The sequence below is a fragment of the Doryrhamphus excisus genome, linkage group LG3 (genome assembly GCF_037039965.1).
Source record: "Doryrhamphus excisus strain RoL-2023G ecotype Guam linkage group LG3, RoL_Dexc_Guam_v1.1, whole genome shotgun sequence".
Taxonomy (NCBI): Eukaryota; Metazoa; Chordata; class Actinopteri; order Syngnathiformes; family Syngnathidae; genus Doryrhamphus; species Doryrhamphus excisus.
Window position 1 is genome coordinate 23,275,381 of NC_136359.1, and position 18,475 is coordinate 23,293,855.

The 18,475-nt window shown below is 36.7% G+C and overlaps 3 protein-coding genes across 4 annotated transcripts; 1 reads left to right on the forward strand and 2 right to left on the reverse strand.

Moving 5' to 3' along the window:
* The first annotated feature begins 705 nt into the window (after positions 1-705).
* gucd1 (guanylyl cyclase domain containing 1) lies at positions 706-5,818 on the forward strand. The gene is made up of 6 exons (XM_058071657.2): positions 706-1,024; positions 1,148-1,232; positions 1,352-1,517; positions 2,931-3,022; positions 3,106-3,347; positions 4,466-5,818. Exons 1-6 carry the CDS (start codon positions 1,018-1,020, stop codon positions 4,555-4,557), a joined length of 684 nt encoding a protein of 227 aa, XP_057927640.1. The 5' UTR covers positions 706-1,017; the 3' UTR covers positions 4,558-5,818.
* upb1 (ureidopropionase, beta) lies at positions 5,078-13,777 on the reverse strand. Its single transcript, XM_058071649.2, has 10 exons — positions 13,613-13,777; positions 11,844-12,015; positions 11,682-11,769; positions 11,522-11,616; positions 10,390-10,548; positions 10,152-10,321; positions 9,243-9,324; positions 9,028-9,070; positions 6,862-7,016; positions 5,078-5,819 (listed from the first exon to the last, which is right to left on the reverse strand). Exons 1-10 carry the CDS (start codon positions 13,714-13,716, stop codon positions 5,736-5,738), a joined length of 1,152 nt encoding a protein of 383 aa, XP_057927632.2. The 5' UTR covers positions 13,717-13,777; the 3' UTR covers positions 5,078-5,735.
* Positions 13,778-13,973: 196 nt separating this feature from the next.
* c8h22orf15 (chromosome 8 C22orf15 homolog) lies at positions 13,974-17,732 on the reverse strand. Of its 2 annotated transcripts, XM_058071658.2 has the most exons (5): positions 17,566-17,731; positions 17,366-17,452; positions 15,808-15,930; positions 15,602-15,676; positions 13,975-15,529 (listed from the first exon to the last, which is right to left on the reverse strand). In XM_058071658.2, exons 1-5 carry the CDS (start codon positions 17,588-17,590, stop codon positions 15,396-15,398), a joined length of 444 nt encoding a protein of 147 aa, XP_057927641.2. In that variant the 5' UTR covers positions 17,591-17,731; the 3' UTR covers positions 13,975-15,395. The 2 variants fall into 2 exon arrangements, with proteins under 2 accessions (XP_057927642.2, XP_057927641.2); XM_058071659.2 differs by lacking the exon at positions 17,366-17,452 and having other exon boundaries at positions 13,974-15,529; positions 17,566-17,732.
* Between the last annotated feature and the right edge of the window lie 743 nt (positions 17,733-18,475).

The window sequence follows — 18,475 nt, forward strand, 5'->3', positions numbered from 1 at the left end:
GGATCATGTCATTTTTCCAACTTTGTCCAATGGATAACTGACAATGAAAACCTTCTTTTTTTGTGTGTGTGTATATACAAGTATACTATATACAGTCTTAAGTGTACAAGTATAATGTATGGAAAACATTTGATACATACCAAAAATATTTCATTAGATTTGTGTGAAAACGGGATACCATACTTAACTTTTTGTGTGGAAAAATTATATTTGTATAGATTTTTTTCCATTCCATAAAACCCTGCATAACTATAGTACAAAACACACATATGTCACTGTTACCACTATGACATTCCTTATTCTGTCTATTGTTCATGCAAAATGTATGGTAATTCCTGTTACTGCGTAATAACAATAAATATCTCCATTACAGTTGTTTCATTGGGAGAGGTATTACTGATTTTGTCAAAAATCTTTCATCATGTCTGAAATAAAGACGGAACTTGAACGGTTACACAGTATAATAAGTAGTTACGTATACCATACCTGCAAGTTTTTAATGAGTAGAAAAAGGAGTACAACGTACAACGATGAGGAGCTTTTATATGTATATTTATGTATTATATTTTTAATAGTTTACTTGTATTGTAACTATATAAAAAAAATAAAAACCTCAACATTAATTCTCCATCCAATTCCACAAGGCTAACAGGCAATGTACACTTACATCCGCTAGGTGGCGCCTTGGATATTGTTGTATGCGTCACCCCGGTAAACTTGACCGAAGAAGAAAAGCTATGGCGAACCGGAAGAGACGCTGAATTAAGGCAACTTGTTTTTGTTGAGTTTTTGAACGTGTGTAACACCGTTTCGTCCTCGTCGAAGTGTTTAAGAATAAACAATAGAGAATCTGCTAACATAATTTCAACATAATTTTAGGAAGCGTGTGACGTTAAACTTGCGGTTCTCTCGATAAGGAAACCCGACTTAATTGCTGTAAATGCTGTAGCTAAGACTATACATTTTCAGCTGAGTTAGCTAGGAGGCGGATTTTCCACCAAGAGAGAATACAGCAGAATGACAGGTGAGTGACGCCAGCTGATGTCAACAATTAAACGTAATGTACGTGCTTTGTTAGCCACACTAGCACCACAATGCCATCAATTAATTCCACAACGTTACCATTCCGTGTGTATGTTCTCTCCAGATGATGCCGTCCTGCTGGATGTACCTGTCGTTCGGCAGCTTTACCACTGGGACTGTGGTCTAGCCTGCTCCAGAATGGTCCTCAAGTAAGTTAGAATATGCGTGAAACTATTCTACAGTATATAATAAACATGTATACCATACCTGTAAGCTATTAATGAGTAGAAAAAGGAGTGTAACTGAACCTGTGACATCCCTTTGTAAGGTATCTCCACCCCATCAGCGATGAGGAGTTTCAGCGGGCATGCTGGGAGCTGAGGATGACAGAGAGTGTGTGGACTATTGACCTGGCCTACCTCATGTGCCACCTAGGAATCAAACATTGCTTCTACACACAGACTCTGGGTGTTGATAAGGGCTTTAGGAATCAGGTACGTTTGCACAAATGATGGTCTGATTCTCCTAATTTACTGTCTTTTGTAGCCTTGTATTTTAGTCTAAACCAGGGGTCTCAAACTCAATTTACTTGGGGGCCACAGGAGTAATAAATAAATAAATATTATAATAATAATAAAACGGTAAATAATAAAAACTTAAGGTGGTGGGTAGACAAATTATATTTTTCAGATTAAAATGAACAAAGCATTATTAGAGCCCTGTAGACATGACAAAACACGACTATAGTCACATTTATACTCTTTTTATTTACAACATATTGCGCAACTGCAGGGTCTTGCGACACATGCTAACTCGCAAACTAGAGACCTAGCAACCTAAACGGTAGCCTTCAAGTTATTTCCTTTTAAACTTAAATAGCCAAAAACTTACCACTTCCACACGGATAGGGAGGATAACTATTAACAGTTATTTAACCTTTAACATGAACATTAATCAAACGTAGTAATTTTTTCTGGGTACATGATACCATACAGCATCCATATCAAACTTGCGCGGGCCGCACTAACATTAAACTTTCATATCAAGGCGGGGGTCTCAAACTAGTGTTCTGCGGGCCACATTTGGCCCGCGGACCGCGTGTTTGAGACCCCTGGTCTAAACCTTGCAAATGCGATTGATATTGAGCTTAACGTTTGCATTCAGTGTTTTTTTTTTAATGAGCCTTTCCACACATTGATCTGTTAAAAAGCATCTTGAATGATTAATCTAACTATTAATTGCACAAATGAACAAAATATTACTATTTACGACCTGCTGCACATCTAAAAATATTCTATAATTTAACAAGAAAACCTAATAAAAACTAGCAAAAATTGAAAAATCAGCAATAAATGTACATGAATAAGAACAAAAATAACATTTTTGAGAGTAATGGAATATTATAACGACAAATAATGTTTTAGTAGCATAGGGTTTAAATATTAAAGAAAAAATAAATTATTAGTATTAGTTTAAAGTCGGAATATGAGGAACAAAACAACTAATAAAGTTGTAATTTTTGGAAAAGTCTTTGTTTGTTTCTTTTGGCCGTTCCCTGGTTTCTAGGTTGTGTAAAAAATTATAATGTTATGAGAATAAAGTCAAAATATTATTGAAGTAAAGTCCATCCATCCATTTTCTATACCGCTTAAGTCATGAGAAGAACATTTACAAAATTTTAAAAAAGTCAAAATTATTAAGTGTGATATGTGGGAAAATGTTTTCGTAACTAATTATTTGATTACATGATTTAAAAAATTCTAATAAAGTTGTAAAAACTAAGTCATAATATTACAACGGGAAAACGCCTAAAGATTATTTAAGAAGAACAGCAAAATTGGGGGAAAAAAAGATGGAAGTTCATACTAACAAGTTTTTCATATTTTTGTATTTTATCCTGTTTGCAGTCATTTTATAAGAAGCATTTTGATATGGAAGAAGACCGAGTCAATGAGCTTTTCCTTAAAGCAGAGAACAAAGGTGTACTGGTGAAGAAATGGTGGGTGATATTGTTCATAGCGATTCATGTGGATGATTTTGGTGAATCGCCGATTCACTGGAACTGTGCTTATCTCACCGCAGCTCTGTGACAATTCAGGAAATTGAATCCCACCTGGAACAGCGTCATGTTGCCATCGTGCTCATCAATGCTGTCATCTTGACATGTGAACTCTGCTCTGCACCGGTCAAATACTGCTGCTTCCTCCCTGTGGGCCAGAAGTGTTTCTGCAGGAAACCAGAGTATCAGGGTCATTTTGTGGTGGTGCGGGGCTTCAACAGGACCACTGGCTGCATTTTGTACAACAACCCTGCATATTCTGACCGTGAGTAATTGTATCCCACGATTATTATTATTATTTTTTTTTTAGACCTTGGATAGCATCATAATATCCACACATTCTTATAACATCCAAAACTTTATTTCCTAGTATTGATGCAATCGATTGACTACCCTTCAAATGATGTTATATGAATATATGTTACCCGGAGTGGGAACTTGCTTAATGTAATTTGATGTAGTTGGATCATAGGAATAGAAATCGATACATCAATGTTGTAGATTACTCCTTAGACCCCCTAATACAGGGGTCTCAAACTCAATTTACATGGGGGCCACTGGAGCTACGGTCTGGGCAAGGCTGGGCCGCATGAGGTTTTCCAAAAAAAGAAAAACACACTCATTTAATAAAAACAGAAAAATATACCAACTTTTTCAGTGCTTTGGTTCCGATTTTCTACAATAAAAGCTCTGATAAAACATTCCACTGTTCTCAAATATCTTAATTTTTATTTTTCTGCACAAAATAAGATGAAAAATAAATAAATCAAGAATAAAGAAAATCAATCAATCAGTAATAAATAAATATAATAATAATAATAAAACGCCAAATAATAAAAACTTAATAAACCACATATAATTGGTGGGTAGACAAATTATTTTTTTCAGATTAAAATGAACAAAGCATTATTAGAGCCCTGTAGACATGACAAAACACGACTATAGTCACATTTATATATTTTTTTTATTTACAACATATTGCGCAACTGCAGGGTCTTGTGACACATGCTAACTCGCAAACTAGAGCGCTAGCGACCTAAACAGTAGCCTTCAAGTTATTTCCTTTAAACTTAAATAGCCAAAAACTTACCACTTCCACACAGATAGGGAGGATAACTATTAACAATTATTTAACCTTTAACATGAACATTAATCAAACGTAATAATTTTTTCTGGGTACATGATACCATACAGCATCCATATCAAAACTTGCGCAGGCCGCACTAACATTAAACTTTCATATCAAGGCGGGGGCCTCAACGTAGTGTCCTGCGCGCCACATTTGGCCCACGGGCCGCATGTTTGAGACCCCTGCTAATAAATGGAGGGAAAAAATGTTTTTCATAAAATTTCTCTGACAAGGTATTATGTGTGTCAATTCAGGTGTGTGCTGCACGACCGTCAGTAACTTTGAGGAGGCTCGACGGAGCTACGGTACAGATGAAGACATCCTGTTCATCTTCAAGGAGAGCTGATTGACAGTGTATGAAGGTCACTTGCATTATGAACATTAAAAAGTGAACTTCTTTCATTTGGTCCAGAGACCGTTTGGCCATCCTCATCGGTGCTTTGGAGTCCCGACAGCTCACATGAAAAGACTTTATTGTTCCCCTTCATACAAAACAACACCACTCAGCCTGTTCAGGTTTTAACTCAATAAGCTGAATTGTTTTCGATTGTGTTGTGTTGTTTTGAGACGACTTTTTAAATTGTTGAATGTTTCGTAACCTTAAGAGGATTAAGAGGAAGTAACAATAGATGAATTATGACCTTTTAGAATAGGAGTTTTCAGGAAGTAACGTACACTTAATTCAGGTTTTTACGATGACAGTACTCATTGTATTCAAGTCATTTATGTTAGAGGTCACGTGACCAGCTTCAGCACTACTTTTTAAAAAGTCACTTTGTGTCACTTGTTCACAATAAGGGGAACTAGTGGAGCTTTGAAAGTCTCAGGTAATTCAAATCTACCTGTGCAAAGATAATAATGCTCAGTTTTGCGAAACTAGCAATATGTTTATTATGGTGTGTGTATTTTACAACTGCACTGCGTTCTTGTTTTCCAGTATTGTGTCTACACGAGAGGGTAAAAAAATCAAATAAACTGAGCATTGTGCTTGTCTTCGAATAGGCGACATTATCCGATGCAGCACTTCTCATGATTAGATTGTGCAAGTGTAACTAATGAAGTGTTCCAATGAGCCAATCAAAGATAACACTTTGTTGATCCCCAAAAAAGGGAAACTGGCGTCAATGAATTCTTCCAAAGGAAACACTGCCAAAAGAACATGCTTGATCATGAACGCATCTGTTTATTTCACTTTTTTTTTTTTTTTTAATACAAGTGTCTGTTGTCATGGAAAAATCCAGGGCAGAACAAAGGTCAGACAAAAGTGTGCCTACATTTTTTTTTTGTTTTGTTCAATGTATCACATCCTCACATGTTCTTATTTTTGTCATTCCGACATTGAGTTCTTGCACTAGACGTTTCACCATGTAATCATACAATGTTATAAATCAAAAGATTTCACACAAGTTGTATTGTTTCATGCTATAAAACCATTTGCAACCTCATTAACAGCATATAACAATAATAAAAAAAAAGTGTTTCATACTGTGGAGGTTTATTTATCGTTCCCACAGGAGATTTGGGCTATTCCTTCATTATATTGGGCTTGTAGTCATGTCTCACAGCTTTGGTGAGTTCCTCTGCATACTCAGAGTAGCGTCCGGTCATCTACACACAAAAAGACAATATACAGTACATTATATTACAAAACATTTCAAATCATACTTGTTTTTTTGTTGTTTGGTTTTTTTTTTTTTTTTTACCTCTGAGGCTTTTGAACCTTGTTATGTCACGTGACATTCATGTCTTCCCCAAAATAGCAGGTAAGCTAGCTAATTTCCCCAAATCTTATTTATTTCTTATTAAAGCTAATTTTAAAGCCATTTCACAATGTTAACGGGTTTAACAGCGCGTCAAATATTGCATCTCAACTGCTATTATTATATATCTTGAATGACTTCACTTAAACGTGCTGTCGGGCTTTTAGCTATTGCTAATTTAGCTATTGCTAATTGCTATGAAAAAAACCGGACGTGCTGTATATCACAAATGCTAATATGTCCTCCAATACAATCGAGTTGTTTTGAATTCATTCAAAGTACAGTGTAACATTAGTTAGCGTCATTAATTTGTTCCAGAATGTCAGAATGTAAACGAAACCGACGCTATCCAAATGAATTCTACCCATAAGAAATATCCGCTCCAGCAAGCCAAAAGATGTCAAAACATAACACACTTTTCACGTTTTACATACAGAAAATAATTACAATGCAGATAAATGATGATTTAAAGGGATAAATGAACCTTTACCTTTGTTGAAGATGTGACTGTTCCCAAAAACATGAGTAATTATTTCAAGAAATAACTCAACACAAAACAGGAAGGTAGTGGCGAAGAGGAAGGAGTTGATCTCGCTGACACATTGTGTCTTTGGGAACAGTAACATAAATGTATGTTGATTCTTTTATTATCATTTATGGAGTGTTACGAGACACTCAATTCACGTGACAGGTTGACAAGATGAGATTTTTATATTAATTTTAAGAAACGTACAATGAAAAAATATGACGGATGTAAGCAAACAAATATTTAAAAAATTGTTATGGTGGGCCGCCACAAATAAATGAATATATGGGAAACACTGGAAATGGGTCTAGGACTTTATGGATTCAAGTAGGAATAAATAGTAATCTGTTTATAATTTCTTTACCTTAAAAGTCCATTTGTCACTGATTTGACGGTTCAGGTTGAGGTCCAGTTCTACCACCAACAGTCCGTCACGGGTCCGAGAGAGTCCTGGGGTGCGGCTGCCATCAGGAGCTGCCACATAGCTGGATCCATAGAAGTGTCCACAGTCATGGTGAGCTGCAGACAACAATGCACGATGACATTGTGGTTAGTTACTAGCAAAACATCACCGGTAGCGCATAAATGTTAGTCAAATCTGATATAGCAGTGGTAGCATATTTGATGACAATAATTGAATTTGAGGTAGTGCAAAATAACTGTACTAGCACAAAGTAAACAAAAAATGATATTAACATGAAGTGTATGTAAAGGTTTGATTGACATTTGATTTCTACTTGTTAGCTTAGAATACTGCGAACCGGTTCTCGTTAAAGACTCAAGTAGAGTTCCATTTCAGAAACGGAACGCACGGAAATAAAGCATTTTAAATATAACTTACATTAGATACAAATTTCTCAAATTACATGCATCATACATGATTCAACGACTAAGAAAATAGTCATTAGTTGCAACCAAAATAATAAGCATAAAATACAATAAAAAAACAGGCAAACAACAAGACTGTCACATTCGACATCTTAACAGTAGAAGACCACCACCCTCGTTTCAAATAGCACTACAGGGTAGGGGTGTCACAAGGTCTTATGTCGCAAGATTTTTTGTAGGCACTATGCCTGGGATTATAATAAAGTTATTAATCACACAATAAATGCAAATTTTGCCTGCTTCAATATATTGCCATGTGCATGCATGTCTGTTTTCCTTGACTCCTGCCTAAAAACAGAGAGATTTCACTCCGTTTTGGTTTCAACACTTTGGTTGCATTGTTTCATAGAACAACGGCGTGAACGGAGTGAGCCCTTTTGTCAGTCATACAGTCTTGGCAACTGCAGACAGAACCAATCACATACAGTACAGCGTGCAAAAGAGTCATAGAAATTCAATAAAAAAACTGCAATATATTGTCATATTTAAGAAATATTTTTTAATTGTACAGTAGGCACTATGGCTGGGATTATAATAAAGTTATTAATCACACAATAAATGCAAATTTTGCCTGCTTCAATATATTGCCATGTGCATGCATGTCTGTTTTCCTTGACTCCTGCCTAAAAACAGACAGGAAAGAGATTTCACTCTGTTTTGGTTTCAACACTTTGGTTGCATTGTTTCATAGAACAACGGCGTGAACGGAGTGAGCCCTTTTGTCAGTCATACAGTCTTGGCAACTGCAGACAGAACCAATCGCATACAGTACAGCGTGCAAAAGAGTTTACCGTCATAGAAATTCAATTAAAACACTGCAATATATTGTCATATTTAAGAAATATTTTTTAATTGTACAGTAGGCACTATGGCTGGGATTATAATAAAGTTATTAATCACACAATAAATGCAAATGAACTTGATAATTTCGCCTGCTTCAATATACAGTAAAGTTATATCGATATTGTCGGGAGTCTGAAAAAATATCAATATAACCGGACTGTCGATATATCCGATCCTGCGCCGAACTGCATTAAAAGTGGGCAATAATGCACTCGACATTGTTCTATAGTATAGAACAATGCTTAAATCAGCTTAAGGATTTCAATACCAAAAAAGAACACGGCGAACCGCTGCTTCCCGTCAACTTTATTTTTCACACTTCCACCACCAGAGCACAGCACACACACCGATTCCCGCACTTCCTGGTTCACAGGTCATGCTCAACCCGCCCCACATAGCTGGCCAAACACATGCCTGCGACAGAAGAACCAACTGCGTTTGTGGTTTCTCTCGTGTGTTTAGATTCTATACAGGCATGTATTTAAGCTGCTTTTGTATCGATATAAGCAGACCAAATTGGCTGGCGGGAGATGAAAAGGGCATCGTAGTAACTGGATTATCATAATAACCGGGTATCGTACTAACGGAACTAATTATATCATAAAAGACTAGAAATTTGCCGGGAAATGAAAATAGTATCGTAATAAGTAGTAATTCGTTATAACCGATATCGATATAACGAGACTTTACTGTATACTCTTATATATAAGTTAACTCTGGAAGGTGTTTTAGTATTCTAAGTAATACATTCAATCACACAAGTATTGCTCAAATCTTACAAAAGCTCTTAATGTCCTACCTTTTTTTCCATCACCAGATGTAAACTCGTTTTTAAAATGCTCCTGCATGAAACAAAGGGATGTTTATTATTGATTCAAGTTTATTCAAATAAACATTCAAATTAACAAATAATAGCAAGTAACAGTAATGTATTGCAAGTTTGTTGCATGACCTTAGTAATGATTTTTTTTTTCTCTCATCATGGGTAAAAAACCTTGTCAATATGTGACTTACCGTCCCGACTCGATTGATTGCACAGGTAAAACAATGGTTAGCGATGGCTGCATTCCTGGCCTCTATAGGCCACATGGGCTCACTGCAGAAAAAAAACATACCATTACTAGCATAAAGATGTACTTGAAAATGAGAAAAATTCCCTTGAAAATAAAGTTAGGTTAAAGAAATATATTTATTAAAAAATCATGCTGTTTTCTGGTTGAATATGGCAGATTATTAGTAAGTATTATTTTGCATATAGCATATAAATGGTGAAATTAAGGCATTCACAAGATGCATTCAAAGACAGTGAGACACAAAAGCATAAGAAATGATCACCGAAACACTTTTAATGACTCACAACTGGCACAAAAATGTCTAACACGGGCTACTACCAATTTGAAATTCAACTCTGAACCCCTGACGCCACTTCCTGTCTGCCCCCAACTCAACTCCTCAAGCACCGGAACACATTTACAGCAACACACATGAGCATGAGTATTATTTATGTCTGGTTTATTTTCTGTTATTATGTGTACTATTTTGGATAATACTAGTATAAAGTTGACTGTAGGGGTGTTGTTTCATCTACAGGGCTCTAAATCTTTTTAAAGAAAGATTAAAGACACACCTTTTTAATCAGGCTTTTAACTAATATTTTTAAACTTTTCTTATGTTTTTATCTTTTTAGTCCTGTTTTATGCTTTTAGTCTTTAGCTTTTAACTCCAGTGTTTCCTCAGTGGGGGTCCTCCACACTGGGGTCTGTGTCGGGTCTGCTGAGGGGGTTCAAGCCCCTCCTTTGTTTAGCTTTTAATATGAGGCTTGGGTGTGGCTGGTTTGTCTAGCATCTGATGGATTTGTGCTTATGGATTTGTAATTATCTTATTGCTTTTAAAAAAAAAGTAAAGATATACATTGGTGCCTACCTGAGACCTCCAACAGTCGCCGAAGGGTTAAAGATGATCTCAGCCCCGTTCATACTGAACATGAACCAGTTAAGAGGGTGATGGCGCCCGTAGCAGATGTTGACAGCTATCTTTCCAAATTGCGTCTGGTACACCGGATGACCCGTGTCACCTTCCATGTAATATGTTGACTGAGAGCAAAGACATTTTTTACATGTCTGAAATGAATCACAAAATCTAACAGACTGTACGTCCTGACCTCGTTAAAGTCTCCAATTCTGGGAATGTGGTGCTTCCTGGTCTTTCCCAGTACATTTCCGGAGTTTGATATCACCACTGCTGTGTTCCACACCGTGTCACGCATGTCGTCCCGCTCCAGAATTGGAGAAATAACGACCATGTTGTATTTTTTGGCAAGCTGAATGAGATCATCACAATGTTAATATGCATCATAGCACTTATTAGAGTGACTAATAGACTTCCTCAGGGGGACTACTTCAAGGGGGGTGCAAGTTGTAGAGTGGTATTGGCTTATGATTATGACAGAAAATACCTTTGAAATTTGTAGTTACACCTTTACTCCACCAGATAGTGACAAAGACTAAATATCTCCAAATGTCATGTTCTGCAAGATGCCAGATAATTAGTTTTTCATTCAATGCACCCTGATTCATCTCTGTTCGCTATCTTCCTGTTTCCTGTTCTCCATTTAGTGAAGAATTAGAAGAATCGGTTTCAATCTTCATTTTGCAAACATTTTTTGCAAACATTTTGCTGTATGGCTACACTAAAAATGGCAAAACATAACACCAAAACACAAACTGTAGCTCTTAACACAGGGGTCTCAAACACGCGGCCCCACTAGTTTGAGACCCCTGTCTTGATATGAAAGTTTAATGTTAGTGCGGCCCGCGCAAGTTTGATGTGGATGCTGTATGGTATCATGTACCCAGAAAAAATTATTACGTTTGATTAATGTTCATGTTAAAGGTTAAATAACTGTTAATAGTTATCCTCCCTATCCGTGTGGAAGTGGTAGTGGTTTTTGTCTATTTAAGTTTAAAGGAAATAACTTGAAGGCTACCGTTTAGGTCGCGAGCTCTCTAGTTTGCGAGTTAGCATGTGTCTCAAGACCCTGCAGTTGCGCAATATGTTGTAAATAAACAAAGAAAATTCAGAAGAACAATAGGTCAGGGGTCACTGATACTGGATTTTAGGGCCTGTTTGCAGCTTGTCTGTTTTATTTGTGTTTGATGAGAAACAGTTGTCCAAAATAAACAAATAACTTAGTGTTTGGAACAATTAAGATTTAGATGGAATAAAGGAGTCCAGCCCAACTCCAACTGATTGATTAGATATATGTATTATATGTGAGATGTCTGTTTGGTCACCTCTTGGCAGAATCGTGTAGTATTTCCATTTTCAGCAGACTCCGCAAATTCCGTCCACGGTTCTTTCTCCCTCGTGCAGAAAGCAAACGGCATGGCTGTGTACAGAGACAAGCAAGTCAGTCTAACATATTTTGTTTTCCAAATCAAAATCTGCACTCACTCCATGTTTCCTGAAAGCAGACAATGTTCACACCGCACATGGCTGCAACTTGGACAATTTCCCCAACCCTGCTATGCAGAGCATTGACCTGTAAGGAGACGGACAGTGTGTTTCAAGCAGAAATTGTATTTCACTGAAGTTCTCTCCAATCTTCTCTCTAACCTGGTCCAGAATCGGTGCATCTGTTGGCAGAACAATGCTGTTCTGGATGAGTCCCACTCGGATCCTTCTTGGCAACCGCAGTTGCTCATGTGTCGCTTCAAAGCTGTAGCCCTTCAGCTCAAAGTCACCTTCACGTGCAGCCTCAACAGCACTTGATGGTAGGTCCAACTTCCTGTATGCAGAAAATATTAAAGCAATTGCAATTGCAAACTTTTTTTTAGAGCGTATGAAGTATGGTTCTGTGTCCTTGTGGTGTATTAGAGCAATCTATAGCTGCTCTGTTGTATCTTCTGTTAGCGCATTTAGTACTGCTACCAGTACAAGGTGTGGTATACTCATGTGAGAGTTGAAGACATGAGCCTGTTACCGCTACAACAGCTACAACCCTGCATTCAGTTTTGCACTAGACGAAGGGTCTCAAACACGCGGCCCACGGGCCAAATGTGGCCCGCAGGACACTAGTTTGACGCCCCCGCCTTGATATGAAAGTTTAATGTTAGTGCGGCCCGCGCAAGTTTGATATGGATGCTGTATGGTATCATGTACCCAGAAAAAATTATTACATTTGATTAATGTTCATGTTAAAGGTTAAATAACTGTTAATAGTTATCCTCCCTATCCGTGTGGAAGTGGTAAGTTTTTGGCTATTTAAGTTTAAAGGAAATAACTTGAAGGCTACCGTTTAGGTCGCTAGCTCGCTAGTTAGCGAGTTAGCATGTGTCTCAAGACCCTGCAGTTGCGCAATATGTTGTAAATAAAAAAAGTATAAATGTGACTATAGTCGTGTTTTGTCATGTCTACAGGGCTCTAATAATGCTTTGTTCATTTTAATCTGAAAAAAATAATTTGTCTACCCACCAACTATATGTGGTTTCTTAAGTTTTTATTATTTGCCGTTTTATGATTATTATTATAATATTTATTTATGTATTACTGATTGATTGATTTTCTTTATTCTTGATTTGTTTATTTATTTTTCATCTTATTTTGTGTAGAAAAATAAAAATTAAGATATTTGAGAACAGTGGAATGTTTTATCAGAGCTTTTCTTGTAGAAAATCGGAACCAAAGCAAAGTTTTTTTCATTTTTCTGTTTTTAATAAATGCGTTTTTTATGTTTGTTTTTTGGAAAACCTGATGCAGCCCAGTCTCGCCCAGACCCTAGCTCCAGTGGCCCCCAAGTAAATTGAGTTTGAGACCCCTGCTCTAGGTCGGCATTATGGAATACTGTACAGGAGTCGAGGAGGAGTAGTACAATACTACAACAAGAGCGATGTTTTAACAAGGACACAAAAACGCTACAGCCGAAATAGAGCCAGGACGAGGCACGTCAGATGAGTCAATATGGTGAGTCACCTATTAGTTTCTTGTGTCCAAAATGTTGATCATTAAAATTCAAAGGGGAATTCGAACCTCCCTCCCCCACATTTTATAGCGAATAATTGTAGTTTTACATGCAGAAAACATTGCAAAATTAGAAATGATAAATTAAATACATTAAAATGAGTTACCATAACTTCATTCGGCATTGAAAGCATTTTGAAGAAGATAGTATGATCATGTGTTTCCTTTATAACATGTATACAGTGCATGCATATTGCTATAATAATGATCAGTTACTCATGTTAATAATCATTAGCATTAAGATACTATCTGATTGTTTTCATGTTTGTTTTGTGCAAAACAAGTCTGTCCAGGCTAGTAAAACAGGTCAAAGGGCCATCCTGAAGCACACTGATCAAAGTACACACCAAATTATTTAAACTCACTCTGTATCCTTGCCATATAAGATGCGTTTGACCTCTTTCAGTTCAGCTTCTGGGATGTGAGTGTCCAGACTTTTCTCAACCGATTCAAACTCGCACGCAGACATTTTAGCAGATCCTTCAGGTTTTGCAGGTTCCGTGCAGAAGATTTTTTTTTTTGTCCACCCGTCACTGATTATCATCTGTATTTCCACGTCATACTGACGCACCTCGTCCTCACTCAGTGTTTGCTGAAGTTGGTTATTAACTTGACTTGGAAAGGACGGACAGCCTCAAATGCTCTTAAAAACTAACTCAAGCCCCTCCCTTGTTTAGCTCCAATAGCATCAGATGCACAGAAATACATAAATGAACATTTAAAGGGCACCTATCGTGCTCATTTTTCGGCCCTTTGCATTGAGTTGTGGACTCCTATAGAGCAGCTACACACAATAACCTGCACAGAACTTTTAGTTTCTTTAGTGTTTTTGTATCATGCTGATGTACCTCGACTTCACCAATGTTTGCTGAGGTTGGTTATTAACCGACACTTGGACAGGATGGGCAACTCAAAATGCTTTTTTATCAACATCACATTCTGGTGTGCATTAAACTAAAACCTTTTCCGTCTTCTCAAATTTGGAGAAAACAAATGCGACAAAATATTTTGTGTAATTAGTGTCTCACAGTAACTACGATGCGTTCAAGGTCCACCAAATCTCAGCGCTTGCTTGAAGAGAAAACATTAAGATACAACAGAGTTGTGGGCTTTAACAGTAGTATGTGTATTTAATTTGTATCATTAATAACTTGGTACAGACTTAAAGTGATGAAAGTATTATAGGTGAAAAAAATTGACCAAAAAAAAAACCCTTAAATCTCCTTGCATCATTTATATTACATTAGTTCCCTTCATGTTCAAATCCCTTCAATGGCACTGTTAACATCTGATCGTACATCTGTTATGTACATAAATATTATATTTGCTAAACACAACTTTTCACTGTGTTGTAACAAGAAATTACAAATACAGGTTGTCTTTAAATACTGCATCTAAACCAGGGGTCTCAAACACGCGGCCCGCAGGCCAAATGTGGCCCACAGGACACTAGTTTGAGGCCCCCGCCTTGGTATGAAAGTATAATGTTAGTGCGGCCCACGCAAGTTTGATATGGATGCTGTATGGTATGGTATGGTATAGTTATCCTCCCTATTTGTGTGGAAGTGGTAAGTTTTTGGCTATTTAAGTTTAAAGGAAATAACTTGAAGGCTACCGTTTAGGTCGCTAGCTCTCTAGCTTGCGAGTTAGCATGTGTCTCAAGACCCTGCAGTTGCGCAATAGAGTATAAATGTGACTATAGTCGTGTTTTGTCATGTCTACAGGGCTCTAATAATGCTTTGTTCATTTTAATCTGAAAAAAATAATTTGTCTACCCACCAACTATATGTGGTTTCTTAAGTTTTTATTATTTGCCGTTTTATTATTTTTATTATATTTATTTATTACTGATTGATTTTCTTTATTCTTGATTTGTTAATTTATTTTTCATCTTATTTTTTGCAAAAAAAAAAATTAAGATATTTGAGAACAGTGGAATGTTTTATCAGAGCTTTTTTGTAGAAAATCAAAACCAAAACAAAGTTTATTCATTTTTCTGTTTTTAATAAATGCGTTTTTTTTGGGGTTTTTTTTGGAAAACCTGAGTCTCACCCAGTCTCACCCAGACCCTAACTCCAGTGGCCCCCAAGTAAATTGAGTTTGAGACCCCTGATCTAAACCAAGATGCTTTGTTTTTGTTTTCGTGCTTTATGCTTCCGAGACATTTTTGCTGCCTTGCTCTTTGTGGCTAGCAGGACCCTTCCTGTTTATGCGTCCTCTCCTTGGAGCGTTGTCTTTCTTGTCTCCCTCCTGGCCGGGGTTGCACAGTTTCCTCAGTAGTTCTGCATCAGAATGCAATAATACTACTGTATACCTCAAGGACATGACTGAATAGTATTCTTTTCATGACATACCTGTCAATTCTTGATGGCTTTGACTGACACTTTGTAAGAGGGGTATGTACTTTTGACTTCCGTCATCGTCATTTCCTGAAGAAGAATAGATTCATTTTACTTGAGGAACAAAACCTTTGTGTCCTCTGTGCTTCTTTCAAGTAAATCAAGAGTTTTTCTAATCATATTTAGTCATTTTGTCTTAAGAGTAGACAGGAAGGACTCACGACAGACTTGTAGGAGGACGTAGTACTCTCTCTCAGCTAGCAGACTGCTGGCCATGTCCACAGTGAACCGTTTGGTCTCCAGGTTCATCACCGTCCCGTTGTGGTTCATGAGGTCCACACAAACTGTACCATGAGAAGCATAGAGCATTAATGGCCCAGTCAATTTGCTCAACAGTTATAGTTCGAACTTATAGTAAGAACTTGAGTGATTTGGGTAATTTAGTTATAATTTTGGTATGAAGAAAAACATGGAAGTTGCTACATATCAGCTTTCAAAACGAAACTGTTATGAGCTATTTTTGTTATCATTATATTTGTCCAAACAATTGGAGCTTTAGATGTACCAGGTATTAAAACATATCAATGAATTGAGAAACAAGGGTGGTCTAATAATTGTTTATAATATATATAAGAATATATATAATAATAAAATAATATATATAATAATAAAATAATATATATATAATACAATATTACTAATAATATAAAATACAAAAATAATAGCAATAAAATAATAATAATAATAATAAATAATAATAATAATAAAATAATAATACAATAATAATAAAATAATAATAATAATAATAATAATAATAATAATAGGGGCTGCACAGCGAATAGTTGTGCACCCTCTGCCATTTCTGTGTGGCGTTTGCATGTTCTTCCCATGCATGGGTTTTATGGGTTTTCTCCGGGTACTCCGGTTTCCTCCCACAATCCAAAAACATGCTAGGTTAATTGCTGACTCCAAATTGTCCGCAGGCGGTTGTACCCCGCCTCTCGCCCAAAAACAGCTGGGATAGGCTCCAGCACCCTTGCGACCCTCGTGAAGATAAGCGGTAGAAAATGAATAATAATAATAATAATATATAATAATTTTCCATGACTTTATAAAAATAGATTCCATCTGTTCATATTTCTCTAGATGTGAGTACTTATACATTTGATCATTTCATTTTTATAGGCATATCAGTTGCTCATTTATCACCATTTGCTTGTCGTCTCAAAGCCGTTCTGAGACCTGAGAGTGAGACCTGCAGTTCTTTGGATGTTGTTGTGGGGTCTTTTGTGACCTCTTTGATGAGTCGTTGTGCACTCTTGGTGAATTTTTTTTTGGCTCACCACGTTTTTGCCATTTGTGGACAATGGCTCTCACTGTGGTTTGCTGGAGTGGAAATAGATTTATAACCTTTCAAGACTGATACTCAGTTTAGTTATGTTTTTTTAGGTTTAGGTTTTGTTTCTGCGTTAATCATACAAACTTTCAATTAAAAACTGCATTTTGTGATTAAAAATCACCAACCTCACCAAAAATCACTCCATACGCTCTATTGTTACCATATCTAACTTATTGTGTGGAGATATGAGGTAATGACTATAAAAGATGGTGCTCCTCTACTGCACATTAATTATTTTGGCTGTGGACTGTTTTGATTTCTTTAACATTCATAACTAATTTTCAACTAACCAAATAGATATTCATAACATTTTTCTTGAAAATCATCCATTATTTTTCCTTGGGATCACAGGCTCTGGCATCAAGAGTGTTGATAAATACCTTTCATATCCACACCGCAACGCTCTTTTAAATTGTGGATAAAGTGAATCAGTTTGCAGTTGATATTGAACATTTCCATTCTGCTCTCTGTCAAGAAAAGTCGTTATTAGAAACGGCATACTTGTTACGACTCGCATTACAAATAAAACAGTCAAGCAAAGTTTGGTTCAGTGTGAAATAAATAATAGAATATTTCTAACCTCCAAACAGGACGGTGACAAACATTTCGGTTTGTTCTCTGCTGTTCTCTTGAGGAGTTCCAAACCCACATGTGTTTACGCCAAAGAGCCCAGGCGGTAACAAAAAATCCGATGTCAGCAATTGAGGCTTTCATGCTCAACACAAAGATTCTATGATCACACACACACACACACAAACACACACAAACACACACATCATTACATCATCAGCTTGTTTTTCTTTAGAAAGTCAAGTCTTGTAAAATGTGTGAAAAGGAGCGAGAAATCTTGTTTGGTCGCCATGGATTTTTCCACACAAAGACAAAAAGGCACTCTGGACTTTAATGCCACTTTGCAGCGTGAAAAGGATCTTTTATAGCCGAGAACAAACCAGCGCTTCTCAATGATTTTCCGTCATGCCCCCGTCCCCCCCCCAAGCCCCTAACCATTTATCTGTACTGTACTCGAAACTGAAACCAGGTAAATGCAACAAAATTGAGAGAAATACAAGCATATGCAAGAGTCAAATTACATGTTACATGCATACTATATATTTGTATATGTTGGCTGTTGTGCAACATTGAAAGGGCCAATAACTGTTTCGTATTGCAATTGTTGCAATTTAGGTTGGGCAATACCACAACAAACTTAGAGTGGTGTTAAAAAGTGTTTGCCCCTCCCCCCTTCTTCCTGATTGCTTATATTTTTGCATTTTTTGGCACACTTAAATCTTTCAGGTCATCAAACAAATTTCAACATTAGTCAGTGACAACACAACTGAACACCAAATCCATTTTTTTAAATTACATTTTTCATTATTAAGGGACGGGGCGGCACAGTAACTTACATTTGTTCACTTCCTGCTTTCCTAATATAATTTGTTTTTTTTAATTATTATTTTTATTTTTATTTTTTTGTCCCGTATCAAAGT